This window comes from Pinus tabuliformis, chromosome 7, assembly GCF_031772625.1.
Source record: "Pinus tabuliformis cultivar Carrire ecotype Pingquan chromosome 7, CPIR1, whole genome shotgun sequence".
Lineage (NCBI taxonomy): Eukaryota > Viridiplantae > Streptophyta > Pinopsida > Pinales > Pinaceae > Pinus > Pinus tabuliformis.
Genome location: NC_142293.1, coordinates 956,728,462 through 956,744,418, shown reverse-complemented (window position 1 = coordinate 956,744,418; position 15,957 = coordinate 956,728,462). Strand labels below are relative to the sequence as shown.

At 39.7% G+C, this 15,957-nt stretch overlaps 1 protein-coding gene across 5 annotated transcripts in view; it reads right to left on the bottom strand.

Annotated features, from left to right (window-relative positions):
* The window catches only part of LOC149250798 (Protein kinase superfamily protein), a 351,978-nt gene that overhangs the window by 18,752 nt on the left and 317,269 nt on the right, over positions 1–15,957 (bottom strand). Inside the window, exon 12 of one of the 5 annotated variants that reach the window (XM_089459242.1) lies at positions 9,413–9,496. The exons of the other annotated variants lie outside the window; for them this stretch is intronic. Coding sequence (XP_089315368.1) covers positions 9,455–9,496 — 42 coding nt within the window. The 3' untranslated portion in view covers positions 9,413–9,454. Of the gene's footprint in view, positions 1–9,412; positions 9,497–15,957 lie in introns of those variants that run through there. 5 annotated transcript variants of the gene reach the window in all.

Here is a 15,957-nt window from a genome sequence, read left to right as displayed (position 1 = left end):
ACGGTCAACTGAAACTGAAGGTATACTGCGAATTTGCAGGAATTTGATTGGTGATTTTTCCTTTGTTCGGGGCATATTTCTACCATAGGGGGACAAGATTGCGTCGGCTGTAGATGCCGCTTAACAAAGGAAAGTCAACAAAGGTTTGGATTGGCATTGGAATAGAAAGCTTCCAGGAGTCGGCAACAACCAAATTCATTTGACTGCGTGGCCATTGCTACGAAGTCTGGCAGAGAATTGGGTCACCAAGAAACAAGAGGAGGGACCCACGCATGTCACACACAATTATTTGATCAATGTATTCCTATAGCGTGCCATTGTGTGTAAGCGAAGTTCTGCATATTGTCAGGATCGATCAGTCAATAGAGCCATCGTGAAAAGTCAGTATGCATCATTGTGGCCATTTGTAGCTTTGTTGTATCGGAGGAAAAGACAATGTGCACTATATGAACCTGTGGCAGAGATCGGCCATTTGGATAGAGCAAGTATGAGCAGAACCCGTAATACTACACTGTTGATTCTAATGACTGGAAATCGCTTTGTTGGAGCTAACTGTTAGTTGGAGCTCTTGTGGGCAGGGTATACCAGGTCTCATTCTTTCTTAAGTTTCTTTGTATTTAGTCCAACAACTTTTCTAGACCCTGTTGGTAGTGCATTATTATTTCTGCAGGAGTTAATATTGGCAAATTTATATTATTGTCACACATTGTCTTGTGTTGCTGGTACTTTGTGTATTTGTTATGCGGGTTGAGTCATAGTTTTGAGTCAAAGCATTGTTATGAGTTGGTCAACTATTGGTAGTAGGATTTGAGTAGCTTGTTTGTATGTTGGGGGTATGATGAGCATATTGTTGAGGTGTTATTGAATCAATTGGTCATATCACTATCAATGAAAGTCATGTATAAATCAGCTTGATGAGCTTGCCATCATTGAGCCAAAACATGGATCAAATCTTTATAAACTCCTGTAATAAACTAGCAACAACAAACAGTAGACCCTTCTCAAAGGGGGTCTATGCCCTTCTTTAGAGAGAGCAGCCCAAGGATGTGCAGAAGGGGCAGGAAATAGGACACAAGATTTTTTCCCTTGGAACAAATTTGAAACACATGAGGGTCACCGGGAAATTCCTCTTCAAACTTTATGAACTTGATGCCCTCCTTTCCAAAGTGAGCCACTTAGAAGGGAAGAAATTAATTTGGGCTCTAAAACCAGCTATGCTTGCTCTCATACAATGCAAGTTCTTGGAGGAACCTTGTGAAGGGGTTAGACTTCCAGTTGTGTTTTGTCTCAGTAACATCATGAGACTAACCGCCCCTATAGTTCCTTACAATGATGATGTTATGAGGAGAGTTTTCAGATTGGTGATAGAAACCTTCCGAGACTTGGACAACAGTGCCGACTCTACCTTTGGGAAAAAGCTTGAGATTTTAGGAGGCATGGCCATGACTAGGACTTATGAGATCATATTTGATCTAGAGTGTGACGGTTTGATCCTACAGATGTTCCAATGTTTCTTCAGCATTATTAAACATCATTCTGACATAGTCATAGCACACATGCAGGGCATCTTGTCCTCATGTATGAGAGGTCGTGATGCCATTTGTCAGGAGTTGCAGTCTCGATTGTTGTCTGTTTGGAGGAGAGAGAAGTTGGTCTCACCTATTGCTTATGGTCTAGCTGAGAGGTTGGTTGAGAAGAACATTGGGTTGTTCAGGAGATAGTTGACCAGGGAGGAGCAGCTCAGGTTTGGGGGCTCATGCAGCAAGAATGAGATGAGGAGGAAGGGACTTTGCTTCATCTGCAAAGGACCTTGGGGACCTGACCACTCATGCTTGAGTGACACTAAGGAGATGACAGCGGTAGAGCAGGGAGATATTCTTTATGTCTATCAGGATGAGGACTCTTCGTTGGACGAGTCCATGGGTTCATATGATGATACCTTAGAGGAGCACGAGCAGTCATATGGAGTTGATGACAGTAGCCCAGATATGCATCCATGTGTGGTAGAGTATGGAGAGCAATTGATTGTTCCCATGTGGGAAAGAGATCAGGGAGCAAATGAGCGGTTGATGATTCAGCATAGAGAGCATAGAGAGGAGCAGGCATCATGTTGAGTCATTAACATTAGGCCAGATTCATATGATGAGCAGTCCGTGGGTCCTATTGACCCTGCCGCGTACACCTACCTACAAGTCAGTGAGAAAAGCCTTCAACCCCACAAGGTGTGGTTGGTGGCAGGGAACTCAGAGAAGGGGTTGTCACAATAATCCTGACTCTCTCCGTTTGAGCTATCTCCCAGGTTAGATAAGGAGGGTGATCCCTAATGAAAAGTTAAGTTAAAAGATGTGAGTTTCTAGGAGAGTGTTATAGTGAAAATGGATTACTTTTAAGGATTTATGGGCAAATATGAAGTGAGCAACTTGAAATAACAATGCCAATCATTAATATGATTAAAAACCATAAAACCAGTGCCTTATAAGGAATTTGCTCAACAATTTAAAGATATATTTGCTCAAAGTAAAATGCAATGCTCTCAAAAGAAAAAACAAAGTAACCCTAAAATGTAAATAAGAATTGTTAGCATAAAATATGTAAGATACAAAATGCTTTTGAGATAATCAAGTTTATAAATCAAAACATGTGAAACATATCTTGGCAAAACCCAAAAATTAGTAACTAACTTGGAAATGTAAAAGAAAGGAAGTGCTAAACCAAGACATCTGTCAAACACACATTGGACAGCAAGAGAGATATGAAAGATAATCAGGAGAGTACAATTTTTATTAACAATTGATTTACATTTATAGTACAATATCTGACCGTTGGGTTCCACATCCCAAGGTCTCTTGGACTCCTTTTGTCCATTCGGCTTCCACACTAACCCATTGAGGATTAGGTGTCCAACATTCCCCCCCTTAATCCCAAGGGTTATGTATGAGTCCAAGAAGAGAGCTGTAATACAAAATGTGCAAATATGCATGGCAGCACTAGGCTGAATGTGCTCTATGAAATGTTGGTATAAAGAGCGGTGGTTTAAGGATGACCACCAACACTGGAATGCTTAGTGCAGTTCCCGGAACTCTTCCAAAAGTGGCAAGAAGCTGAAGTCTTCTGCTAGAGGAAGTGCTCCTATTGTTTTGAAGAGGGAAACCTTCAACCAATAAAGGGAGGTCTCACCCCACATAAAAGGTAAAACTTCAACCTGAAAAGGGAAGTCTCAACCTGTGATGGTTTAAGGATAACCAACAACTCTGGAATGCTTAATGCAATTCCTGGAACTCTTCCAAAACTGGCAAGAAGCTGGAGTCTTCTGCTAGAGGAAGTGTTCTCAATTGTGTTCCTGGAATTCTTCCAAAACTGGCAAGAAGCTAAATTCTTCTGCTAGAGGAAGTGTCCCAGATTGCCAACTGAAGGCATGTTCACGGGCATCTTTGTCTCTGGCTACAACTCTGAAACTGGTGTGGCAGGTTGTGGCTCAGGCTCGCTTGATGTGACTTTGAAGCTTGTAGATGACCATCATTTCCCCCCTATCAGATACAAGGTGAGATGATGGAGAAAACTCAGCTGCAAGACTTTTCAATACTCTGGAACAAGTTCTGACATGTGTTTTGAATATCTTCTTGGCTGTTGATGCCCATTGCCAAGAAGCGATCCATCCAAGATGAATCTTTGTTCTTGCAGGACATTTGTTTTTGAAGCATCTGTGTGAAGAATGGCTAGTTTTATGACAGTGCTTACATGGATGAAGATCAAAACAGTGATCTTTCAGATGGCCAACTCGGTCACAGTGTTGGCATTTCACGATCTGTTGTTGTTGTTGTTGTTGTTGTTGTTGCTGTGGAAGAGGGGCAGAGTCTAGAACAGCTGAAGCTGAACTGTCATGAGGAGCAAGTGAACTGTCATGAATAAATCCAGCACTCTGAAACTGAATGGGCTTGGAGTAGTCTGGAATATGAAAGGACAAGTCCTTGTCATATCCAAGACCAGTTCTGTGCTTGTTGTGGACAAGCTGTTCCCAAGGTCTAATGATGGGCTTGGGAAGTGCAGACTGAGTTTCTGCATCTGTATGTACAACTGCTGCTTTATTTGAATGAACTGTAACATTATTGACTTGCTGCTGATGGGTGGTTGTCTCAATGTTCTGAACAAAAACAGGTTCAGAATGATATCTATTTTGATGTAGCTCTTCTTGCTGTAGCTTTGTCTCCAGCTGCAAAAACTCAATATTTTCCTGTGCATTTTGTAGACAGACCTAAATATCTGTGAGAGAAGCTTTGCTGACTTTTAATGTATCATGATTGGTAGACAATATTCGATTTTTGAGAAACTCTAATACTTCATTGATTCTGCCATTTTTCTTCAATGTCAGATTTACACCTTAAAAAACTGATCACAATTATCAACCAGTGAAGAAGAAGCAACAATCACTTACAATTCAATGTCACTGCAACAGTGTGCAACATAAATCTGAAAATGACTCTTTACATCAAATTTGGAAATGACTGTGGCAGTTTAATGTCTTCAGCAGCAGAACACCCAGTAAGCTCTCGATTTTTTTATTTTTTATTTTTAAATATAATTTATTCAATGCAACAGTAATGTGATATTACTCAATTCCACAATGCACAGAATTGATTGTTCAATAATAAAAATCTGCTCAAGCAATACTTTACAATACTGCCGACTAAATAAATCATAAGTTACTAGCTTAATTGGATTCCACTACAGCCTACAGAGCCTAGGCTAATTTTCTTAATTCATTGTCTGGAGTACTGTAGCTTGGAATTATTTCTGTGACAAGTCCGCATATGCATTCTTGCTTCACCGAACTCTCAGGAAAGATTCTACCGAATTTTACCCTCAGCAATACACGAGCTGCTTCAGAAATGTGGACCACTTGCCTCTAAATGATGACCGAGCTACCGCAGAGATTGACCACTTCAAATGCACCATACATATCGCAACACAGGTCACGAACTTTCGATTTATTTCAGCGCCCAGAGCAACGTGACCAAGATCTTATTGGCGCTGCAAGAGGCATTCATTCTAAAATTTCAATGCATGTTATTTCCTAGCGTATACATGCTTTAGTTGTCGTAGTAAATTCTTCTAAATCATTTGCCGTCATTCTCACAGGTCCATCGAAAGCACACGTATTCCATGTGAAGGTTTTTTTTAATGGATACCAGTCGACCAAGAAAAGTTGTCAGTATGGAATTCTTTGATTTGTAATTCTTTATCGGTGATTTCACAGAATCTGCCAAAGGGTCGCCATCATTTCCATCACTTAAGCGACTACCGCCCAGGGATCGCTACTACTCATCGATGAAGCATAGATTTATGTATCAAATAACATGCCACATGAATGGACCAAATAACACAACATATTCTTGTGCAAAACAATGAAACGAAAGATTCAAGCATTCAATACATCCTTCAATGAATCCAATGCAACGACAACAACTCCAAGTTGTGGAGTAGGGTGTTTCCAAAAGCTACGAGAACGTTCTGCAAAGTTGTGGAGTCAAAACCAGACGTTTGACTTGCAATGGCTTATAATGATTTCGCACCAACTTTAATGCATTTCGCACGGTGATCGAAGGTTCCAACATTCAGTATTTATCGACACAAAAATTAGCATTCACTCAACAATACCTCAGCCAACGATTTCAACAGTCTTGAAAAATAACTCACGCACATGTAAGAACTATTTACCATACATGAGCTCGTTACGATAAAGCGTTGAGGAGCAACGTTATATGACTCGTTTGGGGAGGCCAACCGACGGTGGTGTGGCTCACTGTACTGACTTGAATGGTGTTGCAGTGAGGAGTTGCCTGTGCGGGGAGGTACCAAGCGCAGTCGGAAGGAGAAACCGGTGTGAATCGTTGTCTCAGATTTTCTGAAAGAGAGACTCTACAGGTAAAGAGCGTGTATTATACAGCGTCATAATAGAGACCATAGGCTTAATTCCAATGCTCATATATGCCATCACTTCCTTTACAACCTTTCAAAGACTTTTCAACACATAAAAAATATAACATGACTTTTAGCGTTCATGGTTTATCAATGCATTGAACAACATGTTTATGTGACAACACGAATTACATAGTTGTAGCTTGGAGATAGAAAGAGACTGCGGCTTGGAGCACCATTCAAATGTACCCGTCCGGGCGGCGCCAATAGTTCTCTGCCATGCAAAGACAAAGGTAGAAAATAGTTTTCAGGCCTTCGAATAGCTGTAACCTCTGATGGACTGAACCGCTTTCGGATCTGAGAACGTATTCAGGCCAGCGTTCAACTATTTAAAAGGAATATACCATGTCAGCGTTTCTTTTATGAATACGGTGCCACATGTACAATGTTCAAAAACAGCGTGACAGCGTTTCTGAGCCAACGCATATGTCTTTCTGGAGCCAATCGTTCAAATAGAGGTCCCTGATTCTACACTTCTAGGCGCAGTCAGCAAAACAAAATGCTCATATTTAATTATCAATAGGTATTTATAACTCCATAGCTAGGAAAACAGAATCTTTCAGGCTAATCACCCACCAGAATAACGAACCCCTTCAAACTATTGGATTATAGCTCAAGATGCCTTTCATTTACTCTGTATACTCGGCTGATACTGGATAACAAATCTGCAACATTACAACTGTTCTTTTCTCGCCACTTCTTACAAAGTCTTATCTTGCACGGAATTCTAAAACATACCTAGCTTTTGAGGCAGCATCTCAAAAACAAAATGGCCAATATGCGCAGGATGGTCTAGTTCTGTGGGAAAATGCAATGACTGACATTTACGGGAATGGAACTCACGCACAGTGAATACATTAAACAACGCTCAACCGAGGTTCCAGCGTACGCAGGACTGCCAATAATAATTATTTTGCAATTCTTTCAGGAATCGAAACCAACATAGCTTCATACACAAAGGACTAACGCTTGTGATAGGGCCAGCGTTCAGAAAAAACGCATATGACAGACAGGCGTACAGCGTTCAGAAATAATAGTAAATCGCAGATGGAGCAGCGCTTTTAAATGGGGCGTTTATAGACAAAGAGCGCATGTACAGAGAGCGCAGGTATAAAATATGGCAGACAGACATCTCAGAACCGCTTGGACAGTGCTGGCAGTGTCAGGAGCAGCTAAAATTTAGCTGAAGAAATATTCATGAGAAAATATTCCTGAGATGCAGAATTGATGGCATAAATGACTTGCACAAAAAAGGCCATACAACAAATGGCTCAAATTAATTATGCAGGGCAGGAATACGCCTGCTCTGATACCATGTCAAACACACATTGGACAGCAAGAGAGATATGAAAGATAATCAGGAGAGTACAATTTTTATTAACAATTGATTTACATTTATAGTACAATATCTGACCGTTGGGTTCCACATCCCAAGGTCTCTTAGACTCCTTTTGTCCATTCGGCTTCCACACTAACCCATTGAGGATTAGGTGTCCAACATTCATCAATATGCAATTAGACTTGAAAAATGAAAATAAAACACTTGTTTGAAATGATTACAATACTTGCTTTTGGAATAAACTTTGCATATGAAAACTCAAACCATCAAGAGACAAGTAAAGTAAATGTAATGGAAAGTGCTCTTGGTTAATTTTATTAATTAGCTTTACAAAAAAATTACAATTTAACTCTTCAATCCTCAAACCTCACCCTTTCCCAATGATATGGATCTCACAGTGAGGAGTCAATAGAGGAGTAGAGGATCCCTAAGATGTCTACTTCAACCAACTTATGTTGGAGGTAAAATTTTAATGAGGCTTGGGGCCTTCCTACACTAAAATGCCTAGATGAAATGCAAATTGTGTAAATTCTCCAAATTAAAATAATGATACATGCAAATGCTTCAAAGAGATTGATTTGCAATGCTTGAAAATGAAGTAGTGTTCAACATAAGTTGCTACTATAACTTCAATTGGAAGAATAAAATTAGCTTACAAGTGTTGCACGTGTTTTACCAATGAATTAAAATGATACAAATAATTTTCTTGAAAGTAAAATTTGTTTCAAATAGACAATGACAATAAATTGCTCCAATATTCAAGATAACAATGTACCATAAAATTGAAGCATGTATTCAAGTGCTCATGAAAAAATTTACCAAGGTAAATGGAAACGAATAAAAGTTTGTTAAGAATATAAAATGTTGGCATGTAAAGGATGGATTGCCCAAAGTAAAGTGTAAGCTTGTAGCTCCAAGCAACAATGAGAAAGAAAATGCAAAGCTCAAATGAAATTGTAACAAACTTTAACTTGACGAAATGTGATAGTGAGGTTGTGTTAATTCCCAATTAAAGCATGCATGTAAGTGAATGAAGTATGAAAGCTTAAACCATGCAAATGTCAATCCACCCAAGAGAAGCCTCCCTCTAAATGGGGAGATAGGATACCATGGGAGAAATCCCAAGCTCCCACAAGCAAGTTAGATCTTTTATTAATATTGCAATAAGAAGAGGGCCCTTCAAAGTTCTCAACTATACTTCAAGGAGAGTCCTCACAATAATTGCTTGAAACTTGGACACTAGACCTCCTTTCTTGAGAAAGTAGTAACAAAATCTCAAAAAACTTAAGCAAGGGAAACAAGGTGTGAGTTTCCTCCAAATGCCCACGGCTTAAAGAGGAAAATGGGCAGCGCTCTAGTGAACTCAACTTGGCCAAAATAAGCCTCAAAAGGGCTCACGACATCCTTGGAAATCGAACCCTCAACACTTGCCAAAGGTCCTACAAACACTTGTTAGATGTTGTGGGAAGTTGCTCTTCAAAATCTGCCACACAAGAGTTAACAAACAATCCAAACAATGGTTGCAAAATAAGTTAAGTATTAATGGAAAAATCAGCAAGATAAAATGTATATGTACAATTATAATTTACAAAAGGCTAAGCTAAAGAGTGAGAGTAAACTCTCGTCTTTGTTTAGCCATCTTCAAGCTCTTAGATAGCAAATGAAAGAAATGAAGTACAACGTTTTTTTTAAAAGAGATTTAAATTTAGAAGTTCTCGGCTTGTATACAAGATATGTGCCGAAATCCCTGCAAAACCACATTGTAAGATAAGACTATGAAAGTTCAAGGAAGAAATGAGAGCTCCTTTAAGAATGTATCAAGAGTGGGTTGGTCTCTCCAAAGACTTCCCCTCACGCTTGATTCTGTAATCCCAACAAGATGTTCCCTCTACAAAACTTTAATCAAGAATTAGTTCCATATAGATTTAGCAATAAACAATGATAAGAAACTCTAGAGATTTATTTAAAAGCAACTATAGCATTCTATACCTAGAGCATACTTCTAAATCAAATGTCAATGCAAGACAGATCTACATTAACAAATCTACAAGAGCATATGGAAGCACATTAGATCAAAGCATGAGTAAAGGAATTATACCAATGCTCAACCATTCATCATACTCGAAAAGGAGGAACACCTCATGAATGAAACTCCTGAAAGTGTAGAAGGCAGCAGCACTTCTGCAAGCACAATAGCTAGTAACAATATGATACAATGTGAGAGCCCATGGCTCTGTTATATAAAGAGTTAGCAGCAAATCCCAATGAAGAATGACAATGACAAATGGCATTGGAGCCAATCCCAATGTAGAAGTGATTAAACAAGTGGCATGAGGTGACAATCCCAAAGAAAAATTCGAATTTGTTGAATGGAGCTCCAATGCCAAGTGTAAAAATCGAATTCTAGCAAGTGGACATCATTTTCTTCTTCCCTTATGTGCCAAATTCAAATTTTATGGTGGAATGACAAATTTATATAGGTGGTAACCCATGTGGGGACAATTTCCCACAAAAATCTCCACCAAATATTCTCCCAAATCCTCTCAAATGTGTATTAATTTCATAAATTCATATTTCCAAGTAGCTTTTTCATTTAATGCCAAAAATTCGATTTTATTTGCACACATGTCCTTTCCTTGATTTTAGGAGTCCACATCACCTTGGGACTTTACTTTAACTCCCCCATAATTTTCCACCTCATTTCCACAACATTTAGCATGTGTGGATATTTATTTTTCTCCATTTATTTAATTTCTGGATTAATTAATTGTCAGATTTCCCACTAAACCTAGGAAAAGTGGGTTTTAAGGGTCCAAAACACATTATTAACCCCTCAAAGTGTGTCATAGTAGAAAGTTGAGAGTGAGAGGTGTAATTTTAATTAATTATACCCATACAACTTCTCTAGACTACACTTATTACAATTTAAATACAATTTTATTTGCAATTTTTGACTTGCGGAAAATCTAAAAAATTAAAAAAATGACTACCTAGACCTAACCAAATTCCACAAAGTTTTTTGTGTGATCTAGTATGGTAATATACATCGACTCTAGACACTAAGATGTGTCAGGCGCTCAATCTTCAAACCGTCAACCTAGCTTTGGAGTAACAAGTGAGTGAAAAAATCCAGAAAATTATTTGCCTCTGAAAAGGAAAGGATAATTAACCAGATAAAAAAAAACACTCGAAGGTGTACTTGTTTGCTGATCGAGTCTTAACATCCTAGGCCTGTTACAGACTCAAAATGCATCATTACTAGTATCACTTATTACAATTCCCCGTAAGGTGTGCAATCTGGGTACAAGAAAGATGATAAGAAGATAGAAGTAGAGTCAAAAAACTCTATTGACTGATGAGATCTGATGGTAAAAGTGTCCTCTAGATCATCTTTGGGCATGGAGTCTTCATATAAATCATCAGATGCCACTCTAGTGGTCAATAGGTCCTAGGAGAGACATTCAGGATAGAGTGTCACCAATGATGAGTCAACATGAGCAGCATATGATGGAGTGTGAGTCAACTAAGGAGGATGAGGCACACAGTATGCATGATGAGCCTTTTTGGGAGAGCCAGTTTGAGGTTCATATTGAGCCTGTGATGATGGAGGATGAGCAACCACCCTTGGGGTCAGTTGTTGATGAGGAGGAGACAGATGTACAGACAGCTAGCAGGGTGACGATCTTCGCTGACACTTGTCCTCAGGAGATGTTGGAGTACGACAAGACAATTTCGCAGGAGATTGGTGGATTGGAGGAGTTGGAAGTTTCCTATCAGGCGAGGGAGATGGTAGTGCATCCATCTTTGGGTCTACCCATTGATGAGATGCAAACAGGTGTAGTGGCAACTAGCCGAGTTGCAACATTTTCAGGCAACAGCCCTCTCCAGGAGTACATAGACAGGGCTTGCAACACAGTTTGGCTACTTGTACCCATTATAGGGAGAGAGGCAGGATTTTCTCGATGGATATTGCTGACCAACCAGATAGGGTAGCATGAGTTGAGCATGGACCAACATCAACATAGTAGACTTGTTCCTTACACAGGAGTCCATGACTTAGATTGGCAGGAGATCATGAGTTGGTATCCTATTGATGGAGTATCATTCTTAGTCGGGAGCAGTGTACTGCAAGAACCCTTAGAGGTAGGGGATATTACATGCTCTAGTCAGCAGCAGAATGTGCGTTGGCCACTCATCAGTATCTTAGCGCAACATCCGTATTGTGAGACTAACCTTAGGGTGTGCGAAGGATTGGATTGGAGAGAGGTGATGAGCTGGTACACGGCTGGTGGGGCAGCATTCACAGCCAGAGTTACAGCACAGCAGGAGCCATGGAGCATTAATGCTCCTTCTTGGTGGCATTGGGATCCAGGTGGATCTACTGGCAGCAGGTTGAGTCAAAGATGGACATGGGATCTAGGTATTGGAGGATCCAGTCATGTTTCGATAGCTTGGAGATGTGACGTGGACCAGTGGTTTGTATGGGATCCGAGCATTGGATCTCAATGGTGTTGGGCCACCAAATTGGTCTACAGATTTGGATTGCTTGAGGGCAAGCAATCTTGGGGCAGGAGGACTGTCATGTCCCCATTTTTATTCTTCTTCATAGTACAACCAGGGTAGATTTCTAGGACAGGGGATGGCCAGGTTAGTGGAGCAGGTTTATGTCGCTAGGGGTCCCAATGGAGTTTTGAGGAGTTTTTATGGGATTTGATAGCATTCGCTTGGCATATCCCATCATCAGCACAGTTTTTCATTCGTTTCGTTGCATTTTGACAACTTTCAAAAATCAACATTATTTTTGGGCATAACATAATTAATTATGTTTGAGGTGGAAATCCAAGGAGATTAATTGATGGAACACCTCAGTGTAATAGCTCGTTGGAACCAGAACAAGAAGATCTATATGATGGGACTTGTGGATGTGAGTTTCAGTGACTTGAGGAGTCATGGTGGCCAATTTAGCATTTTCCCGCATTAAAAAAAATATTTTAATTAAAATAAAAGAGGGAAAAGTGCTCCAAGATTAAACTAATAATAAAGTAGAAGGTTCTAGAGGGGTCCATCAGATCTATAAAAGAGGAGGAGGCCACTGGAGGACATCTTGGAGTTGATATTGTTTCTCGTATCAGAGGTTGAGAACGTGGTTCTCTACTCCATTGGTAGCCCCAGGACGAAAACCCTCAGGTGATTTACAGAGATTAGGCGAGCACCCATCTCCCCTTGTTGAATCCATTCAGGATTCATAGGTTGCAGTGTATTGATTTGTCAGTTTGTTTTGGAGGCCGATTGGCGGCAATATTGTAGATCTATTTGAGGTTAGTTGTTCATCTCAGCTACATGGGTTGTTTGTGGATGTAAAACCCTGGCTTATCTAATATAATAAAGCTGAGAAGTTTCCTGTTCAGTGTGTTTTGGATTGCAGTGGTTTGTTGTCTTTAATTTTACATGGCAATCTTTTGTTCAATGCATGATTAGTTTTAGGTGAAGTGTCTATTCCAAATTTTCTGCATTTAAGACATTACACTTTCTCCCTATTGCGTAGCTTCTAGGCTGGCTTACATACTCCTTGATGGAGTTGGTAAGTCTACTGCTCCTCTAGTACCCAGCAAATGAGAAATACTGATTTCCTTGGCAAGAAACCACTGAGGAAGTATTCCATCACTATGCGATCTACTTCCTTCTTCTCATAGCTTTTTTGCCCAACACTCAGCGTGCAGAAAACTGCATCCCTCTAGCTCTGCGCTAAAGCTTTGTGTGGCTCCCTCTGCCTTGGAAAATTCTCGATTCGACAGTCTTACCTCTCTGTCACCTCACTCAAAGAGAGATAACCTTGAAAATATAGCACTCCTGGCTAGAACTAAGCAATCCCTTAGGGAATTCGAACTGCTGCTTGTTGCAGAAAGTTGGCCCTTTCTTTAGTGCTAGATTTGCTCTTCTTGTTTCACATCAAAAGCTCTGATACCATGTGCAAATTCCTAGATTTAACAATCTTTGGAATCCTACTGCAGCCAGTTGAATCTACTTCACCTAGATCGTAAATTACATTTCAAAATTATTTCAGATTTCTTCTTGAAATATTGAAGTAAATTACTGAAGTAGCCTACACCAAATTAAATATGATTTTGAAACATAGAAACTGAGCAAGGAAATACAAACACATAGGACACCGTTATTTTTGGACAACTGTCCCCAAAAAAACCCAATGCGGGAAAACTAGTGCAACAACTCTAAGGGTGTATTATTATTAAGCAATAGCAAATTCTGAATGCATCTCTAAATACCTCACAGGGTTATTCAGTTACAGAGAGAAATACTGGCAGAAAGAATTGTGAGGTTACCTCACGCTATCACTGGAAATCCTAGTTGATCTAGCCCCACAGTGATTGCCCCCGGCTTTTCTAGCTGCCTTTGCGCTACCTCTACGTAGTGTTTGTGTCAACCCCGCATCAAGCTCTCTTGGGACTACGTCACTCTGGCTGGTCGATTTGTTGGCTAGGAGATTCGATTTCTGCCTCTTGGTCTCACAACCCAACTCCCGGCTTCTAAAACTCGAATTCCTTTGCAAATTTCGGACTCCTCACTGCCTTTTGTGTTGCCTCTGCGTGGCTCTACGTCAACCCCTCTGGCTCAGCGCTAACACTGCTCGATTACTCTCTGCCTCTCTCTGCTGATGATTCTCCGGCTGAGAAAATTATTCTCTCTAGAAGCTATCCCTGCCCCTTTGTTGCAAGAAATCTCCTCAATCAAATCTTCCTCCTGAGAACTTTTCACTTCAAAAAATCGATTTCTTGATCTCTCTTGGTTTGTTTTCCAAATGACCGTCAAGCCCCTTCTTGTATCTTCCTGTTGGACAGCCAATGGCCTAGATTAACTCCTAATCAAATGCTCAGATCGTTTTGACTTGATCTCCGTCTTTTTCTAGATGTTACACCCGCAACTAGATTAATACCCATTAATATTTTAATTTTCTTAAGTTTAGACTTAGAAACTCCATTAAAAATATTAATTATTTTAATATAATCGTCTCTGGGTGGAATTTCCCAAAACAATTTATGGGTTATTTGGAATGCATGTGCCCAAGCCTCCCTGCAAAATTTGAGGCTTAGAGCACATCCAATGCTACCCCAAATCAACATAGTATCCTTTGGAACATAAATTTGTTGTTTTCGTTCTAAATGGTTCTGTTGACCTCTACTGGTCAACTACCCATGAAGTACACCCCCTTTTCTTGGCAGAAAGGGGCAGCGCCTGATCTACGTGTCCGTGCCATCCAGCGGTCATCAGCAGCTTGATCAATCTAATTGTGAACTCAGTCTGCATGTATTAATTGTAAATAATCTTAGCAGATAAGAGTCATGTATGTAAAATTGCCTAGGTGGACCTAACTTTCTATGATAATCTATGTCCCGGAAGGTTTTTCGTCTCACCGATCCATGGATCGGCAGAGTTTTCCTTCAAACCTGACCCCAAAGCCGGGATGGATTTTGTCATTAGAACTTTAGGAGAATCCTAGTGTGTTAATCTGCTAGATTATAGTTGTGTCGCAGAACTGGGTGATTTATGAGGGTCTGTGTTAAGTGGGCTTGTCCCCTTGAGATGTAAGTTGTAAAAGTCATGATGTAATGTGTCTTGAGGGTCGAAAAATGTTTTAAATCCCCTCGTGAGTCCTAAGTCCTAGGTCCTAGGTGATGTTTCCAAAGGTTTGGTTCGATGATCCATTTAAAAAATGAAATAAAATAAATAAAAACTAAGAAATTTTAAAATTTTAAAAATAATAATAAAATAAAAAATAATAAAAAATTTAAAAAATAATAATAAAACAAAAAAAATAAAAAATTTAAAAATTTAAAAAATAATAATAAAAAATTAATTGAATAAATCGACGGATGAGATCAAGAGATGTCTTGATCCTCATCAACGGTCGAGATCATTTCTACATGGATCATTCGAACTAGCCGTTGGGATCATTTCCTTTATATAGGGTCTTAGGTGGTCATTTCAGATCATTGGATCTGTGAGTCAGATACTGAAGAAGCTCTCTTGTAAATCTGTTTCTGGTTAATAAAGGAAGACTTTGGGGTCCATATCTTGTTGGTGTTACTCTCTTGGAATGCTGTGAGATCATTTCATTTTCTGCATATGTTATTTTCAGCCATTAATAATAGCTTTTCGTAGAGTATTGTGAGCACAGGTATCTTGTTCACTTGCTGGGGTTTGGGTGCTGTTAGGGTTTCTGAAGTAATGGCAGGTATCTCCATTACTGTTTGAGATCTAGCAGCATTTTTGCCCTCTTTGTTGACGGTTGTTTTGAGCTGTGCAGAAAACATTTTCTGAAGGAAATTTGTGGGCGTTCGGGGAAGTTCTCGGCTGAACCAGCCAACTCCCACAAGCATTTTTTGCTGAGCCCAGTTGGATTTGATCCTGGGTCTATCATTCGGTTTATTTTTCTAAATTTGCATGAGAGATTTTCTGAAGTTCTTCACAGTGACGATCTGAAATTTCTTTTCTTTAAAATGTTTTTCGTGCTTACTGCTAAATCTGGCTGTGAATGGGCCAAATCTGTACATTAATAGCTGTCTTAGGGTTTCAAAATTTTCTAATCTAGGGTTTCAAATTTCAAGAATTTCTGTTTTGTACAA